Source organism: Canis lupus, chromosome 31 (genome assembly GCF_048164855.1).
Source record: "Canis lupus baileyi chromosome 31, mCanLup2.hap1, whole genome shotgun sequence".
Lineage (NCBI taxonomy): Eukaryota > Metazoa > Chordata > Mammalia > Carnivora > Canidae > Canis > Canis lupus.
Window position 1 is genome coordinate 13,534,246 of NC_132868.1, and position 16,650 is coordinate 13,550,895.

Genomic DNA, 16,650 nt, shown 5'->3' on the forward strand with positions numbered 1-16,650 from the left:
ACCCTCCTCACGTGAACTGGTAAGACCTCTATTTCAGGACGGACAGAACTGCACGGCAGGGACAGGCGCGAGTCCGCGCTGGGACCCTCACCCCGTAATCACTAGCCGGGGAGGTGGGCCGTGTTGCGGGGCCTCCAGGGCTCGGGCCGGCAGGCCCCCGACGGTCACCACGCCTGCCCACCGCGGCTGCCCGGGGTCCGCGCACGCCCGGCACCCACGGCCCGGTGCCCACACGCCGCAGCGCCGGTCGAGGGCGGACCTTCTCGTCGGATTTCCTAGAAGCACGGAGAGCCCAGGACGGAGGCCCTACACGTACCGCCCAGTCCACGCTTTCCCCGAAGGGGCTCGGTTAGCGAACAGCGGCCAGCCAAGCCCCAGGGCGGGTGTCGGGCGAGCTCACCTCCCCCGCCCCGCCGCCGCTACCCGAGGCCCCAGGGCGCTTCTGGATTCCGAGGCCCCGGGGCACCCCCGGCCGCCACCCGTCCGAGCGACCGTAGCCCGCGAGGCCTCCGGCCCCCAGGCCTGGATCCCAGGCAGCGGAAGCGTCCCCGGGGCGGCACGCGGGGTCATGACCTTCACAGGGACCCAGACCCGCGGGCTCCTGGAAACTGCCCGCTGCCCTGCGGGTCGCCCCACCCTCCGGCGACCTCCTCCCCGCACCCGCCCGCAGACCCTCCCCAGGCCGGGGCCCTGCGGGCGGGGCGGGGCACTCGCGTCCGCTCGGGCCCGCGGAGACCGTCCTGCGCCCCCCTCGATCCCCGCACCCTGCCCGCTCCGCGGCGAAGACTCACTGCTCTGGTCAGCGCCAGGCGCCGGGCGCCCAGCAGCCGAGACACCGCCCGGACCCCCGACATGTCTGTCCTCCACCGCGCTGTCCCACCAACCCCCGCGCCACACTGCGCCTGCGCATCTAGTCGCGCCCAGCCTAGGACGCGGGGACACCGCGCCTGCGCACCACGCCGCGACCCCGCGGTGGGGGCATCGCGCCTGCGCACAGGGTCCGCAGACCGTGCCGCTGAGGGCATCCGGAGCCGAGCGCTCCCCTCCCGGGGGTGAGTCGGGGGCCGGGCGGTGTTCGGTGGGAGGCCAGGGGTAGGTCAGGGCCTAGGGAAAAGTCGGGCGGACTAGGGGTGGGTCAGGGGTCGGAGTAGGTCAGGGCGCCGGGCGGGCGCTCCGGTCCACCCTGCGGGGGCCGCGGCGGTGGACACGGGCCGGTGACTCGGTGAGGGTCGGCGACCGGGGCTTGTCCTCCCTGACGCGCGCGACCTCGCCGCTGGTCCACCGAGCGTCTTTCCTTTGGGGCGTGCTTATGTAAGGTACCCGGATTCTTTTGTGGGACTGAGTGGCATGGGAAAGAAACCAAGAGTTGTAACTACCGTTTTCACTTTCCTGTGTTTCGTGTTGTATTATTACGATCTTCCTCCTAATCCTCCTAATCCAGTGCTATGCAGCTTATAGGTGCACAGCTGTGTGCAATGTAATCTTAGAATTATTTTAATGAGTTAGTTTATGACAATCCATCCACTCCTATTTTATTGATGTTTAGGTGGTTTCCAAATCTTTGCCAATACTAAAGAAGCCTGTGAAGACTCTAACCATGTATAATTTGTCTTTATTTACGATTAGGTTGCTTTTCTTGGAATTGTATGTTTCCTCAGGCCCAGTGTCCTCCAAGTGGACTTTACTGGCTTGGAGGAAATGAGCACTCTTCTTTGCAGACTTACCTTGAGAGGTTTGCAGTTGAGTACTTTCAGATGACTAATTTTTTATTGTCTAGTTACCACAAACTGCTTAACGTAGTATTTTTGGCATTTATTGCCAATTCAGATTTTCTACTTTTAGATGTTAAGGGTTTACTGAAAGCCCCATTTCAATATTTCAAAACCCCATAACATTTTTCAAAATTGCACTGGTTTCCTTTTTTGTTATGTAAGCCTTGATTATTTCCTTTCTAATTAGTGTGTATTATTTGTGGCCCGCACGCAGAAATAAGCTGAAAGTCTCATCACTCCGTTTTGTGAAAATGCCCAACCTAGTGTAGGTATTCAGTAAATTGGTAAATCCATGTTAACAGTGACCCCAGCCTGGTTGCCAGGATACAGCCGGAGCTTTAAGCCAGGAGCATCTGTAATTGTGTTCATGCCACCAAGGTCAGGAGGCATGAGAGCCTTCCTAGCACCATCCATATCTCCCTGACACACCGCTGTGCCTCGGCCTCTCCAAGTCAGCACCACTGCCTGAAGCAGCCAGTGCTTTCTGCCTTCCTATTTACATATCTTTATATACAACTGTACTTCAAAGATTGTTTATATTAGACATTTTAACTTACTTTACTTGTATTTCACGTATTTGAGACCTGTTTCTCTCCCCAGCTGTGTCATGAGTGGCAATTGTGTGAGGCCTTGTTTTTTTTATTCCTCCTTCTTTTAATCCCCTAAGACGCAGTACTATGCAGCTTATAGGTAGAACTGAACGGAGTAGATGATACAATTGTGACAGATGCATTTTATTCCTTTTATATGGTTAATGGCTTTATTATTTACTTCAAGGTATATCTCCATGAATAACTTAAATGACCCCCCAAATTGGAATATCCGGCCTAATTCCAGGGCTGATGGGGGTGATGGAAGCAGATGGAATTATGCCCTGTTGGTTCCAATGCTGGGATTGGCTGCTTTTCGTAAGTCATGGCTTTCCTGACATTTGCATCTTGGGGCTAGAAGTGTGAATCTTAAAGATCTTGGGCTTTGGACCCTGGCAGGTGCAAGTGTACATCCTTGTATTATCCCATACAATGAGTCCGAGGCAAATTAATGCCCTGGGCCTCAGTCTCCCTATCCATGGAATCATTATGAGGGCTAAATAACACAAGAGACTCCATGTGGAGTGGGTTTTCGTCACTGTTAGCTCCCGTTCCAGACTTCACTGCTTGGAAGGGGGCTCTCTTGGTTCAGTTGCCCTCATAAGGACTGACAGGGAATAATAAAATAGGTGTAAAATAAAACAACAACAACAAAAAAGGGACACCTGGGTGGCTCACCAGTTGAGCATCTGTCTGCCTTTGGCTCAGGGTGTGATCCTGGGGTCCTGGGATCTAGTCCCACATCAGGCTCCCTGCATGGAGCCTGCTTCTCCCTCTGCCTATGTCTCTGCCTCTCTCTGTGTGTTTCTCAGGAATAAATAAAGAAAGAAAAAAGAAAACCAGTTTGGTCATCTTCATCTGTTTCATGTTTAGGGAATCAGTGTGAAAACCTCTGCTCAGTCTGGCCAGATTCTCTCTAATTTGAACTGACTTTGGGGAAGTCTAGTTTGAATATCACTTTGGGGAAATTACCAGTTACTGGTCGGTTATAATTATTCTAGCCTTTAGCTTTTATTTTCTACTACATGATAGTTTTCTATTATTTAGGAATTCGTATTATGTTTTATCATATCCCACAGTTCTGGGTTGGCACTTAAGAATATGAGAAACCAACTAATTGGAAGAAAAGCATGAGCTCCTCTCTATTTGCAGTGATACTTCTATTTATTCATTCATTCATTCGTTCGTTCGTTCATTCATGAGATACAGGGAGAGAGGCACAGACACAGGCAGAGAGAGAAGCAGGCTCCATGCAGGGAGCCCAATGCAGGACTCGATCCTGGATCTCCAGGATCATGCCCTGGACTGAAGGCGGCGCTAAACCACTGAGGCCACCCAGGCTGCCCTGCAATGATACTTTTAATGGAGAGAGAGCATCTCAAGCAAAGTCCCCCCTGAGGCAGAGTTTCACACAAGGCTCGATCTCATGACCCCAAGATCATGACTGGAGCCAAAGCTAAGAGCCACACAGGCACCCCTTGGCAGTATAATTTCTGAACTATGTAGTAAAACGTTTTTGGAGAATCTTTACAGAAAACTTTTAACTTTTCATTCTTATAATGCTACCTAAGCAAGACAATAAAGAAGAAAAAACAAACTATTCCTTGACCCTTTTCTGGGACAGAAACAACATTTCAAAAGTACAAGAAGGCAAGAACCTCAAATAGTAAAAGTTGTTATGCAAGGCTATAAAAGCTAGAGTCTGGAAAACAAAGGGAACATGAGAGTCGCTCCAGGGCCTGTCCCAGCCTCAAAACTAATTAATCGTTGTTAGTCAGTGTAATTTAATGTTAAGCCTTCTAAGTCACTCATCGAATTCATCACCCTAGCCACAGGCAACAGGTAGTGGTTCCAAAGGTTAGGAGAATTTGCAAGGTGGCAGGCTGGTGAGCTTCTAAGTGGCAACACCCTTAGGGCTGGGTTTGGATCTGCCCAGTTCCTGGCCTAGGAGCAGGCACTGTGCAGATCACTGAATCGCAAAAACCACCTGCTCCTGTCAGCCTCCTTGGGAGTCGATGTTTAGTTTTTTAGGAAAATGCCAAAATGTTTTCCCGGGTGGCAATACCATTTTGCATCCTTATCAGCAGTATGTGAGTGATCCAGTTTCTTGGCATCCTTACCAGCATTTGGTGAGGTCACTGTTTTATTTTACACCCTTGTGGGTTTAATTTGCATTTCCCTGATGGCTAATAATGTTGAGCATCCTTTCACATTCTTATTTGCCATTGGTATAGCCTCTTCTGTGAAATGTCTCTTTCTGTCTTTTGGCCATTTTCTAACTATGGTTTTTGTGTTGAGTTTTGAGAGTTTTTACTATATTCTGGATTCTAGTATTTTGCTGGATTTCTGGTTTGCCAGTATCTTCTTCCACTCAGTAACTTGTTTTTCCGTTCTCTAAATGGGGACTTTTACAGAGCAAACTTTTTAATTTTGGTAAGTTTGGTCTTTTGATTTTTTCTTTGATGGATCATGCTTTTCTTCCAGAGAGCTCATCACCTAGCCCTAGATCTCAAAGATTCTCACATTGTTTCTTGAAAGTTTAGTTTTACATTTTATCATTTTATGTGTAAGTCCATGATCCATTTTGAATTAATCTTTTTTTTTTTTTTTTTTTTTGTAGTATAACATATGACACTTAGGTTTTCTTTCTTCTTTTCCAATCTGTTTCCTGTTTGTCTTTTATTTCCTTTTACTTTCTTGCACTGGCTAACGCTTCTAGGCCTCCACTGAGAAGTTCCCATTTTCTTTTTTCTTTTTTTTTAATTTTTATTTATTTATGATAGTCACAGAGAGAGAGAGACAGAGACACAGGCAGAGGGAGAAGCAGGCTCCATGCACCGGGAGCCCGACGTGGGATTCAATCCTGGGTCTCCAGGATCGCGCCCTGAGCCAAAGGCAGGCGCTAAACCGCTGCGCCACCCAGGGATCCCGAAGTTCCCATTTTCTAGGAAGAGCGTTCGATCTTCACCATTAAGGGCCATGTTAGCTATGGGTTTTCATAGCTGTTCTTTATCAAGGCAAGGAAGCTTCTCCTCAGGTTTTCTTTTCTTTCTTTCTTTTTTTTTTAAAGATTTTATTTATTTATTTGGTAGGGAGAGCACAAGCAAAGGGAATGTCAGACAGAGGGAGAGGGAGAAGCTGGCTCCACTGAGCAGAGAACCTGATGTGAGGCTCAATCCCAAGACCCTGGGACCACAACCTGAGCCAAAGGCAGATGCTTAACTGACTGAGCCACCCAGACATCCCAGTTTTTATTTTCTTTTTGAGTTTTTATCACCTATAGGTGTTGACTTTTGTCAGATGTTTTTCTGTATCAGTTGATGGGATCATGTGATTTTTTTTTTCATACTATTCATATGTTGGTTTACATTGATTGATTTTTGAATATTGAACCAGTCTCACATTTTATAAGTAATCTCTACTTTGGGATGGGGGGACACCTGGGTGGCTCAATCGATTAAATGTCCGACTCTTGGTTTCAGCTCAGGTCATACATGTTCTCATGGGTCTTGCTTGGGATCCAGCCCTTTGTCAGGCTGTGTGCTCAGCAGGGAGTCTGCTTGAAGAGTCTCTCCCTCTGCCGTTCCTCTGCTCATGTGCACTTGCTCACACTCTCTCTCAAATAAATAAATAAGCCTTTTTTTGTTTTAAGATGTATTTATTTATTAGAGAGAGAGAGAGACAGATAGTGACAGCACAAGCAGGGAGGAGAGGGAGAAGCAGGCTGCCCCTGTAAGCAGGGAGTCTGATACGGGGCTTGATCCCAGGACCCCGGGATCATGACCTGAGACCAAGGCAGATGCTTAACCAACTGAACCACCCAGGCACCCCAATAAATAAACCTTAAAAAACAAATCACTTTGTCCTGCCATATAATCTTTCTTATATATTATAGAATTATGTGCCAGTATTTTTTTTAATTTTTTTAAAAGATTTTATTTATTTATTCATGAGAGACACAGAGAGAGAGAGGCAGAGACACAGAGACCAGGCAGAGGGAGAACCAGGCTCCACGCAGGGAGCCCAAGGCAGGACTCGATCCCGGGCCTCCAGGATCTTGCCCTGAGCCAAAGATGGTGCTGAACTGCTGAGCCACCCGAGCTGCCCTAATTTTTTTTTTTAAGAGAGTACAAGAGTGGGGGAGGGACTGAGGGAAAGGGTCAACCAGACTTGGTGCTGAGCACGGAGCCTGACACAGGGCTCAATCCCACAACCCCAAGACCATGACCTGAGCCAAAATCAAAGGTTGGATGCCTCAATCAAAAGAGCCACCCAGGTGCCCCCAAAATTTTACTTATTTTTCACATGGTAAATAGTGTCATAAATCACCTTTTAAAAAGACTGCACCAAAATAATACTTATATCAACTATATCCTAGGAAAATAAATAGCTTTAAAATACTTAAAACAGGTAATATTTAACTTTCAAAAAGATAATAACAAAACATGTACACAGATCTAGACAATCGGACCTCACCCACAGTAAGAAACGATAAGTACTATGGACACATTGAAAATACATGTTAAGTATTAGGATGCTGACTGGATGCAGTGGAGGTGTTACAGATTTCACGGTGCTTATTCTTGACAGAATTGTCTGAAGAATGACTTTAAAACTTTCTGAGTGGCAGAAGACAGGACAGTTGGCCAGAAAGAAGCATGTCTTCGTTTCCTGGAACACTTCTTTTACAAAGGCAGTCAACCAGTCCCAAAAGTTTAAGTACAGTGACATATCTGGTTTTAAATGAAATTCCTGGAAAGCTTTTTAAAAAGCTGTTCCGGGGATCCCTGGGTGGCGCAGCGGTTTAGCGCCCGCCTTTGGCCCAGGGCGTGATCCTGGAGACCTGGGATCGAATCCCACGTCGGGCTCCCGGTGCATGGAGCCTGCTTCTCCATCTGCCTATGTCTCTGCCTCTCTCTCTCTCTCTCTCTCTCTCTGTGACTATCATAAATAAATAAAAATTTAAAATAAAATAAAATAAAATAAAATAAAATAAAATAAAATAAAATAAAATAAAATAAAAAGCTGTTCTGTATTTTCTATACTGAAGGATGGTTAAGTACTCCGCAAACTGCACAGTTCTTTCATCCTTTAGTAGGAGGTTAACACTGGCCATTCCTACTAGAAATACTCTTTTTTGCCCAAAGTTTCACATAATAAATGAGTAGGTCAGTGGAGGAAACAGCACCAATAAAAAGCTCACGAAGCCACCATCCCAGGCAGAGAGGTGAGTTACTGGAACTACTTAGGTAAAAGAAACTCCCACTGTTATAATAACTTCAACTCAATCTAACCTACCTATAATCCACTTTCATATGCTGCACATTGAAGAAAAACACAGTAGATGGAATATAACTGATGTCAAAACAGGAGTTTGGTCCACATCCACCAGATATATAGCAGCCATTTTACTCAGGTCAGGAGAGGTTTTAGAAAGTATATCATCTAGCTGCAGACAGACAGGATCCTCATCTCTCCCAAACCTGGGGATCAACCCCTTCTCTGCGGTACTTTTTATTGCGTGGTCTATTTCTTTTTTGCTATTTAGCTTGGGCAACAGGAAGCTCATCTTGAAATAATCCAAATATTAATCCTCGCTGTCAATCTTCATTTGTACAGGTCACCTCTTGCTCTTCCGCTTCAGTGGCGTCCGCGACCCTCCTGTCCAAAAAAGTCAGGACGTCGGCCATGTGCCAGTATTTTGTTCAGGGTTTTTTATGTCTTTGTTCATATGGGGTTTGTTATGGGTTGTTTGCTCTTTGGAAGGATTCTCTCTTCTTACACTTACTTCAGCATCATATTTTTTATGTCAGTTATATTTTTCGGTTCAAAATATTCATTTGCTCATTTTTATATCTCCTATCTCTGTGCTTAGACTTTGTATTATCATGCTTGCCTTAAACTCTTTGTCAGGTAACCCTAACATCTCTGTCCTCTCAGTATTGGCATCTACTGATTATCTTTTTAAATTCAATTTGAGATCTTTCTGGTTCTTGGTATGAAGAGTGATTTTCCATTGAAACCTGTGTATTTTGGGTATTATATCATGAGGCTGACCTTTTATTTGGACATTCAACGGCTTCTTGGACAAGAAGACTCTGGCAGGGGAAGAGTGGTGCTGCTGCCTCACTCCCAGGTGGGGATGGAAGTCCAGGCTCCCCACAAAGCCTCCTGTCCACAGGCACCCAGACGAAGGGTCCCCTCATTCCCAGTGGGCAGGTGTGGGAGCTGCAGCTCCTGCAGGGTCTTGCGGCTGGGAGAGGCAGGAGGGTCTTGTTACTGCTGCCCCGTTGGCCACCTCTGACACCACCCCAGGGGAGCAGGAGGGGCTCCCATCAGCCTTTGCCTGGCGGGTGGAATGGGGCCGCAGTACCTCTGTAGCAGGAGTAGAGTGTTTATTATCAAAGCTCTGTCCTGCTAGGCCACCTCTCTAGCCCTTTGGCCAGAGAGAGCAGGCTTACACTATGGCTTTTTGAAGGGAAGTCTTCACCGTTGGCATTTCAGCTCCAAGTCTGGGAGTGTGAGGCTGAACAAAACCCCAGGGACTCAGAATCATAGTGTTCTTTGGGTCCCAAGGTCCCTGGCCAGTCCACCCACGGTTCTCCACCTTTCAGAACCCCATTGTGTTTGTTGTACTTATAGTGCAACAAACTGCTGAGCAGGCTTCTGACCCTGCTGAGCAGGAAGACTAGGAAAGTACTCTGTTCCATTCCCTCAAAAGCAGGAGGCTCCCCCCCACCCCCGCCTTCGGAATCTATCTAGGACTCTGCACACTTGTGTCTGCCTGGAGTCATAAGGTATGGTTCTCCAGGACCAGACCCAGATGTAGGGTTTTTCCATTTTGCTTCCACACTTTCCTCTGCATACCTCCCTTGTCATCACCCCTGCATGTGTCCCACCTCCTCCAGGAGGCCTTCCTGATTCAGTGCTACCTACCCCAGATGCCCCGATAATTATAGCGTACCTCAGTTCTGTGTGTTCTGTGTTTCAATTGTGGTTCTTTCATTAGATCATCCCTGGATTATGGCAACAGTGGCCTCCTGGCTCTGGTTCCCTCTGTGACCATCTGCCCCCTCCTGCCTCTCATCTTCCAGTTCTTATCAGAGTCTTTGAGGACTTGTATTGTTCAGCACCTGCTGGCTTCCAGAGCCTGCTCTAGCTTCTCCTTAACAGAGCCCATCACTCCTGGAAGTGATCTGCTCAGAACATGTGATGCCCACTCAAGTCCCTGTTCATTCTGCCAGAGGAACCTTTCTATTTTTTTTTTAATACTTCTTTATTTATTTGTGAGAGAGACAGAGAGAGAGGCAGAGACACAGGCAGAGGGAGAAGCAGACTCCTCACAGGGAGCCTGATGCGGGACTCTCTCTATCCCAGGACCCCAGGATCACGCCCTGAGCTGAAGGCAGACAGATGCTCAACCGCTAGGCACCCAGGTGTCCCCAGAAGGACCTTTCCTACCAGCCGCTCCTCATTTTTCCAGACTGGTTCCCATTCACCTCTTTTGGGAACCCCTCCCAACTGCACCCCAGACTGAATTAGTCCTTCTTTCCTCCACTTCACACATACCCCTCTGTGCTCATCAAATGATCTTGTAACTGCTACTCTACTGGTCATCTCCCTTGCCTGTGAACTTGGGTGAAAGGAGGAGATAAAGATGCTATATGTTGGCAATAGGACTTAGTTGAGGAAGGAATATGCTCGGTTTTATGCTTATAGAGTTGGGGTGGTAGCAGCACTTCCAGTGGAAATGACTTTCAGGTGTATGGAAATACTGCCTTGGAGGTGGTTGGTGTCATGGGCCAGTGAAGATTCCCAAGGGACACAGGGTAAGAAGACCCAAATGGCAACGACACCACCTTGAATGTTGGGGATGGAAAAGGAACCTCCCTGGCACTGGATTTCTCCATGCAGCAGAGGACAGCCTCCTCAGTCTGTCCCATGCTTGTGAGAGTCAAGTTTCCCTGGTTTGGGGAAAGGGAGCCAGACCGTGTGTTGAAATTGAACATCTTACTCCACCTTATTTGTATGTACCCTTGTCAGAATAGAAGCGAGCATCTTGGACTTGGGCTACTTACTGGAGATGACCAGGCGAGTCTGAATGTACTTTGCAATCACTCAGTTCTGTAATCACCCACCAGTAATACAGGAAGCATAGCAGTATTGACCTTTAAACTTTGCCAATAGGACGTGGGGGCGCTGTGGCCAGAGTACACAGCCGTGGTGGGCTTGAGAGTGAAAGAAAGCCATGGGAGATTTTTTCAGCCATAGAAGAGGAGGCTGGAAGGGGAACTGCCAGCAACCTTGTCACACTTGTCTTTTGGTAGCCCGTATTTAATTTTAAGATAAGAATTTTGATGATCATATGGCTTTATACAAAATGTTATCCGTACCTTTCAAGGCTTAAGATTTTATTGAAGTGCTGTCCTTAGGTGCTTTAGATTTTCAAAATAAAGATTATAGAACCTTAGCTCAGACTGCTTATTAAGTGTGTTTTTCCTCCCCAATTTATTTGTGTCAGGTTGGATATGGTCTAGGGAGTCCCAGAAAGAGATAGAAAAAGAGAGAGAAGCGTACCGTCAGAGAACAGTTGCTTTCCAGCAGGATCTCGAAGCCAAGTACCACGCTGTGATCTCAGAAAACCGGCGTGCGGTCGCTCACTTGTCTTTGGAACTTGAAAAGGAACAAAATAGAACGACCAGTTACCGAGAAGCCCTCATCTCTCAGGGGCGCAAGTTGGTAGAAGAAAAGAAGCTTCTGGAACAGGAGCGGGCTCAGGTCATGCAAGAGAGGAGACAGTTGCAGCCCTTGAGAAGCGCGTATCTGAGCTTTCTGGAAAAGGAAGATGACTGGCAAAGGAGGGCCAGGCTTGTGCTGAAAGAGTTTGAAGACGCGCTTACGGAGAGACAGAACATCTACTGCAGCCTGCTCCTGCCCCGGGGCAGGCGGCTGGAAATTGAGAAGAACTTACTGGTCCGAGCAGCCACTGACCCAGTTGCCGCGGACCTGCAGATGGCAGCTGGCCTGACCGACATATTTAAGCATGACACGTACTGTGGCGACGTCTGGAATACCAACAAACGCCAGAACGGGAGACTCATGTGGCTGTATCTCAAATACTGGGAGCTAACTGTTGAGCTGAGGAAGTGTCAGAGAGTCGAGAAAGCCATCCTGGAGAAGTAGGGTAGGAGTGAAGTACGTCTTCTGTGACGCATTGGCGTGTTCTCAGCTGCTTCTGCCACACGCACCCCCAAGTGTTCTTCCACTCTCGCCCCCCGTCTGAGCAGGACACGGGGTCTCTTCCTGGCCCTCTTCAGCTACTAAGGATGCAGTTTCTCAGGAGGATTTTTTTAAGCTGTAATATTTTATTAGGCTGAACTGTATAACCTCGTATCTCTGTTGTAGGGTAAGATTGTTTTTAAGAAAGTCGAATACAGTATTGATCCTCACTGTACATTGTTTTCTGTCTGTTTTTATTACTCCCTAAATAAATTGTTTTCTCCTCAAATGTTTTCTCTCCTAGAATTATAAATAGAAGTTGTCAGGTGATGGATAGAACTGCCGAATGAAGACAAAATAGTAACATATCCAGGTTTCCTGCGGCCATGAGCATCCCTCGTATGTTTTTGGGATTTGGCTTGTGTCTGTATTTAGTAAGCACATATTATTTATTAGCAATGATATATAATAAAAAATACTTGCCATTTAAAAGCAACAATGCCACCTATGAGTGTAATTCTTTACTCTTCATAAAATGTTTTTACATAGATTAGCTCCATTTTACCACAAACTGATCAAAATGAGGCGCTGGCCCATTTTTCACAAAGCTAACGTGAGTCAGCCTCTCACACATCACCCTTGTAATCCCAACCGTGATCTTAGCAGTACATGAGAACGATGTGTAGGAAAATCAGCAGAGGGTGGGGCGCCTGAGTGGCTCCACCTTCAGCTCGGGTCCTAATCCTGGGGTCCTAGGATTAAGCCCCATGTAGGGCTCCCTGCTCAGCGGGAGTCTGCTTCTCCCTCTGCCTCTGTGTGCTCACTTGCTGTCTCTCTCTCTCTCTCTCTCTCTCTCTCTCTCTCAAAATCTTAAAAAAAAAAAAAAATCAGAGGGAAAGGTACATGGGGCCAAGTGAGGGGAGTAGGAATCGTCCCCCATTTGGAACCCCCAGAGACAGCCCAGTGTCTCTGGTGAGGACTGGACGCATGAGTATCTTCTGCTGGGCATGCACCCAGGTTGCCGGTAACCCCTCAAACTGCACAAAATTTAGACACGTGGGCTGCGCTTACTGCCCAGTGGTAGGGACGTCCTCCCCAAATCCAGGTTCTGCATCCCAGCCAGGGGCCAGCCTCGCAGCAGGCTTTCAGAGGGCCTGCAGCCTCCTCGCAAAGGTGAGGCAGCTGGCAGCGGGGTTGGGAGAGGCCGCACAGCTCCAGAGCTGCTGGTGACTTTGATGCACTTGCTTTGCAGCCTGCCTGTCTGTGGCAGCAACACAAACTCAGAAATTCCACTCTGACAAGACTCTTCCTATCTGATTGTCAGGAGAGCTGGATTTGGTGAGGGCTTCCTGCACACTTCTCGGTCTGCGGGGTTTGTGCTCACGTGTGGATTTTAGACTTGGGAACACTTGCAGATACAAAGTGGCTTGGAGCTGCAGTGAGAGCCCCGTGGGGCTGAGCTTTTCCAGCTCTGCTCTTGGCCTCTGTGTGCTGCGCCAGCTTCATGCTTCCCTTCTCCAGCGGCTCCCAGTCTCCCATTTGTGCTCTGCTGTCACCCACCCTGCCCCAGATCCAAACAAAAATAACTTCGGTAAATCTGAACTAAAAAGTCTGCCTGGCTATTTGTTGCCCAGTTGTATCCATCGGTTCCTCCTACTGCGCTGACTCTCCAGGTACCCTCGGATAAACCGCCTAATGCTTTCTCTTTGGTTTTACTTTAAGAGGAAAATTCAGGGGCACCTGTGTGGTACAGTTGGTTAAGTGGCCGGCTCTTGGTTTCAGCTCAGGTCATGATCTCAGGGTTGTGGGATCAAGCCTCACCTTGGGGATTCTCTCTCCCTCCCTGTCTGCCCCTCCCCTCCCTACTCTCTCTAAAAAATAAGTAAATCTTCTAAAAAATGAGGAAAATTCAGCTATTTAGTAGGTTATTTCAAGGTGAATTGTTAATCTTCACCATATTTTCTCGTGTCCAGCGTGCTGTGAGCCAGCCTTCAGTAGCGTGGTAACTGTTCAGATCATCCAAGTCAGTTTAGATGCCAGTTCGATGCTCAAAATCAGACATTACCTACAGAAGATTATGTTGGACCATGTCTGTTTGTGCAGCACAGCTGCCTTCTGCTGGCAAATTTAATTGAGGGTTTGTTTGATGCCATCCATCTTTTTAACAGTGATTTTGTTGGGTTGGAAATGTTTACATGATGTCATGCCTGACGACTTCACAGATGAACCAAAAGATATCTGGACTAAGTAACACTACAGTGGGACGTTTGGTGTGTGTGTGTAGGATTTATGGGGACTTGAGAGTCCAACATCTGTACAGGCTGCTTTCTGGAAGGTCTCAGCAAAACCTTGAGCCAGCATGGCCAGGGCTGAGGCAAGGCCTGTCCTGTGTGTGCTGGAGTCAGGAGGACAGGGCATCTCCTGGCCTGTGGTTTTCATGGATTTGGGGACACTGTGGGTGGGGTTGTGGTGACTTATGCAGGAAGGGCTTTGAGGGGTTCAGCCTCTGCTTTCTAAGTGTACTTACTGTGAAAGTACCTGTTTCAGGGTGTTTTACTTGGAATAAAGTTGGAAGGCATGGGAATTGACTAGGATGTTCCACAAATAAAATAAGCAGGCAGTGATTCTGTAAACGAATCCCAGTTTATTTGTTAAATATGCTTTCTCCCCCTCGTAAAACTTCACAAATGCAGATAAGGAACTGTCGTGTATTTTCTTGTGTGTGTGTGTGTGTGTGTGTATCATGCGCATATGGACCAACATTTCACGATGACAAAGTAACCCTGCAAACATCACACCGATGATGGGGCATTGTGATGGGAAGGGACTTCACCAAAGAACCTGTGTGTGTCTGAGAAGGGAAGTTATGGGCCCCTGGGGGGCTCAGGTCATGATCTCGGGTCCTGGGATCGAGTCCTGTGTCGGGCTCCCTGCTCAGCAGGGCGTCTGCTTCTCCCTTCCCTCCCTTGCGTCCTCTCTCTTTCTCTCTCTGTCAAATAAATAAAACCTCTAAAAAAAAAGAATGAAAAGAAAAGTCATGTCTAATTAAACTAGAACAGTATTTCTGTGTGGATTGTTCAAAGGTGTGCTGAAGTGTTCACAATCCACTGAAAGGAGAGGGAGGGAAAGGCTGTCTCACTGCGTCCGCTGTCTCCATCTCACCTCCTGAGAGCCAGTCTGCAGTCAGGACTCGGGAACTGGGGAAGGTTCATGTGCTCGCTCGGGGGTCTTGTGATGGACCATAGGGGACCCCACCCAGCTCAGACGCCATGCTGGGCCCTGCAGGCAGAAAGCTGGAGCCAGGGAGGCCACAGAGATGGCCCCGCACCTCCTGGGTGCCGCCCGAGCCCTAGGAGCCAGACGCAAGCTGCTGCTCTCTTCCAGCAGCGACAGGCTCAGCTGCTCCGTTTCTCTGCAGTGGGACTCTGGCCGCAGCAACAGAGATGGATTCGAGCTGCCCGACACAGCGACGAGGGGGGTTTACTTGGGGCCTCGTGGCTCCTCAGGTTCCCTCCTCAGAGAGGACCCAGAAATGGCCAACAAGTGTCAGGAGCCTGGGGCAGGGGTCTCTGCCTCACGTGTGCACATCTGCGTTAACCTTCCTCCTCCTGGCTCTTCTGAGCTTGCGTCTTACCTGTTCCATTCCCCTGTGTGGCAGTTTGGGAACCAGTGGCATCTACGCTGCTGTGACATTCAGATGGAGAGGGTGCGGGGAAATCAGGTGTGTGGCTTTTGTCAACCCTGCAGGAAATCTTGAAAAAGAAAATGAGGCTTCGAGAGCCAAGCACTGGCTGCCATTGGGGCAGCTCTTGCGGAAATCTGCCTCTGCGGACCTTCTGGCAAGTCAAGGTCCCGTCGGTGCAGACAGACCGCAGGGAAGTGGCGAGTTTCGAGCCCCCCCCCCCCCCCCCCCCGCACACCTTTACTGCGCCACAGCCAGTGGCTGCAACACTGCATGCTGCCAGGACCTGGGCCTCGTGGGGCGTGGTTCTGAGGGGGTGTCCCTGTGTGTGATGTCCTGGCGGGACACTGGCTCCTTGCGGGTGGTCTGTCGTCAGTGGAGAGGAGAGCCAGGCTGCCTGGACCTGAGGCGCAGAAGCTCATGGATGCCTGGACGGGGTTGTCGAAGGCATTTATCACATGAGGGCAGATGCTGCTGCCCCCACATGAAAGGGGCTCTGCCCACAGCCAGGGCTGAGTGTCATAGGTGATGCCCCGGTTTTGGGCCCCAGGCTGATGGGATTCAGGACGGGCAGCAGCAGGTGGGTGGAATCACTGTGATGAGCATCGAGACCCAGGTGAGAGCTGCAGCATCTCCACCCATAGGGAGCTGCCCAGGGGCCCCAGCAATAGAGAATTGGGAGCCTGTGGTCCAGTGGGCGACAGCTCCTCAGGGTGCTGCTCAATCTACGTAACGACAAAGAAAAGGAGAGCATCCGTGACCATAAGAGCCACAGGCCCCCGTCTCCAGGACTTCAGGCCACATCCGTGGCACAGAGGGTCCCCCTAGTCTGGGACATAAAGCTGTGTAATAAGCCCCTGAATCTGTTCTACCCCTTTGCCAGGATGGGCAGCAGGAAGGAGTGCTGGCTTCCCGGAGGAGGTGTGATGATTAATCCACCACACAGGACTTGGGGGACACAGAGCCCATGCCCTTGGTGTTTTGGAAGGTGGTTGCCCAGTGTCTGTCGGGGTCCGCACCCTGCCCCATTCCATTCAGCTGTCAGGGCTCTGGGGAGACCAGTGGGACAGGGGGCTGCTAGGCCCGGAGCTGCCTGTGGTGACTTTCCACCCTGTCGGCACCTGCTATCTGCCCATCTCTGCCTACGTGTGAGTGTCCCGGTCCCTGTGGTTTGTGTCAGACCCAGGCCTTCGCAGCATGAAAGCACAGGATGTGCCTGGGTCCTGGCAGATCCCTGGGGCTGGCAGGCATTGTCAGAACCTCTGAATCCCAGGCTGTGTGGGCACAGCCAAAACCCATCATGGCCGGAAACAGTCCTTCAGTGTTGGGGCCCAGCAGATCCACAGGATCGGGGAAATGATAGGCAGCAGGTTGGCACGGGAGGCAT

General features: G+C 49.1%; 2 protein-coding genes across 5 annotated transcripts in view; one reads left to right on the forward strand and one right to left on the reverse strand.

The window, feature by feature from the left end:
* Positions 1–944, reverse strand: part of SDHA (succinate dehydrogenase complex flavoprotein subunit A) — a 29,207-nt gene extending 28,263 nt beyond the window's left edge. For both annotated transcript variants that reach the window (XM_072807438.1, XM_072807437.1), the window contains exon 1: positions 792–944. In XM_072807438.1, coding sequence (XP_072663539.1) covers positions 792–854 — 63 coding nt within the window. In that variant the 5' untranslated portion in view covers positions 855–944. The remainder of the gene's footprint in view (positions 1–791) is intronic.
* CCDC127 (coiled-coil domain containing 127) lies at positions 898–12,080 on the forward strand. 3 transcript variants are annotated; one of them, XR_012021737.1, is made up of 4 exons: positions 898–1,052; positions 2,550–2,680; positions 10,884–11,768; positions 11,886–12,080. XR_012021737.1 is itself a non-coding variant. In XM_072807441.1 (3 exons), the coding sequence occupies exons 2-3, from the start codon at positions 2,560–2,562 to the stop codon at positions 11,543–11,545; spliced, it is 783 nt and encodes a 260-aa protein (XP_072663542.1). In that variant the 5' UTR covers positions 898–1,052; positions 2,550–2,559; the 3' UTR covers positions 11,546–12,080. The 3 variants fall into 3 exon arrangements, 2 of the variants coding, with proteins under 2 accessions (XP_072663542.1, XP_072663543.1); XM_072807441.1 differs by having other exon boundaries at positions 10,884–12,080; XM_072807442.1 differs by lacking the exon at positions 898–1,052 and adding an exon at positions 1,149–1,368 and having other exon boundaries at positions 10,884–12,080.
* Positions 12,081–16,650: the final 4,570 nt, after the last annotated feature.

What these genes read in the sequence shown, in the direction of transcription:
- CCDC127 (XM_072807441.1), top strand. Translation starts at nt 2,560, where the DNA reads ATGAATAACTTAAATGACCCCCCAAATTGGAATATCCGGCCTAATTCC. An exon ending in GCTGGGATTGGCTGCTTTTC is followed by an intron (nt 2,681 to 10,883) that starts GTAAGTCATGGC and finishes TATTTGTGTCAG; the next exon opens with GTTGGATATGGTCTAGGGAG.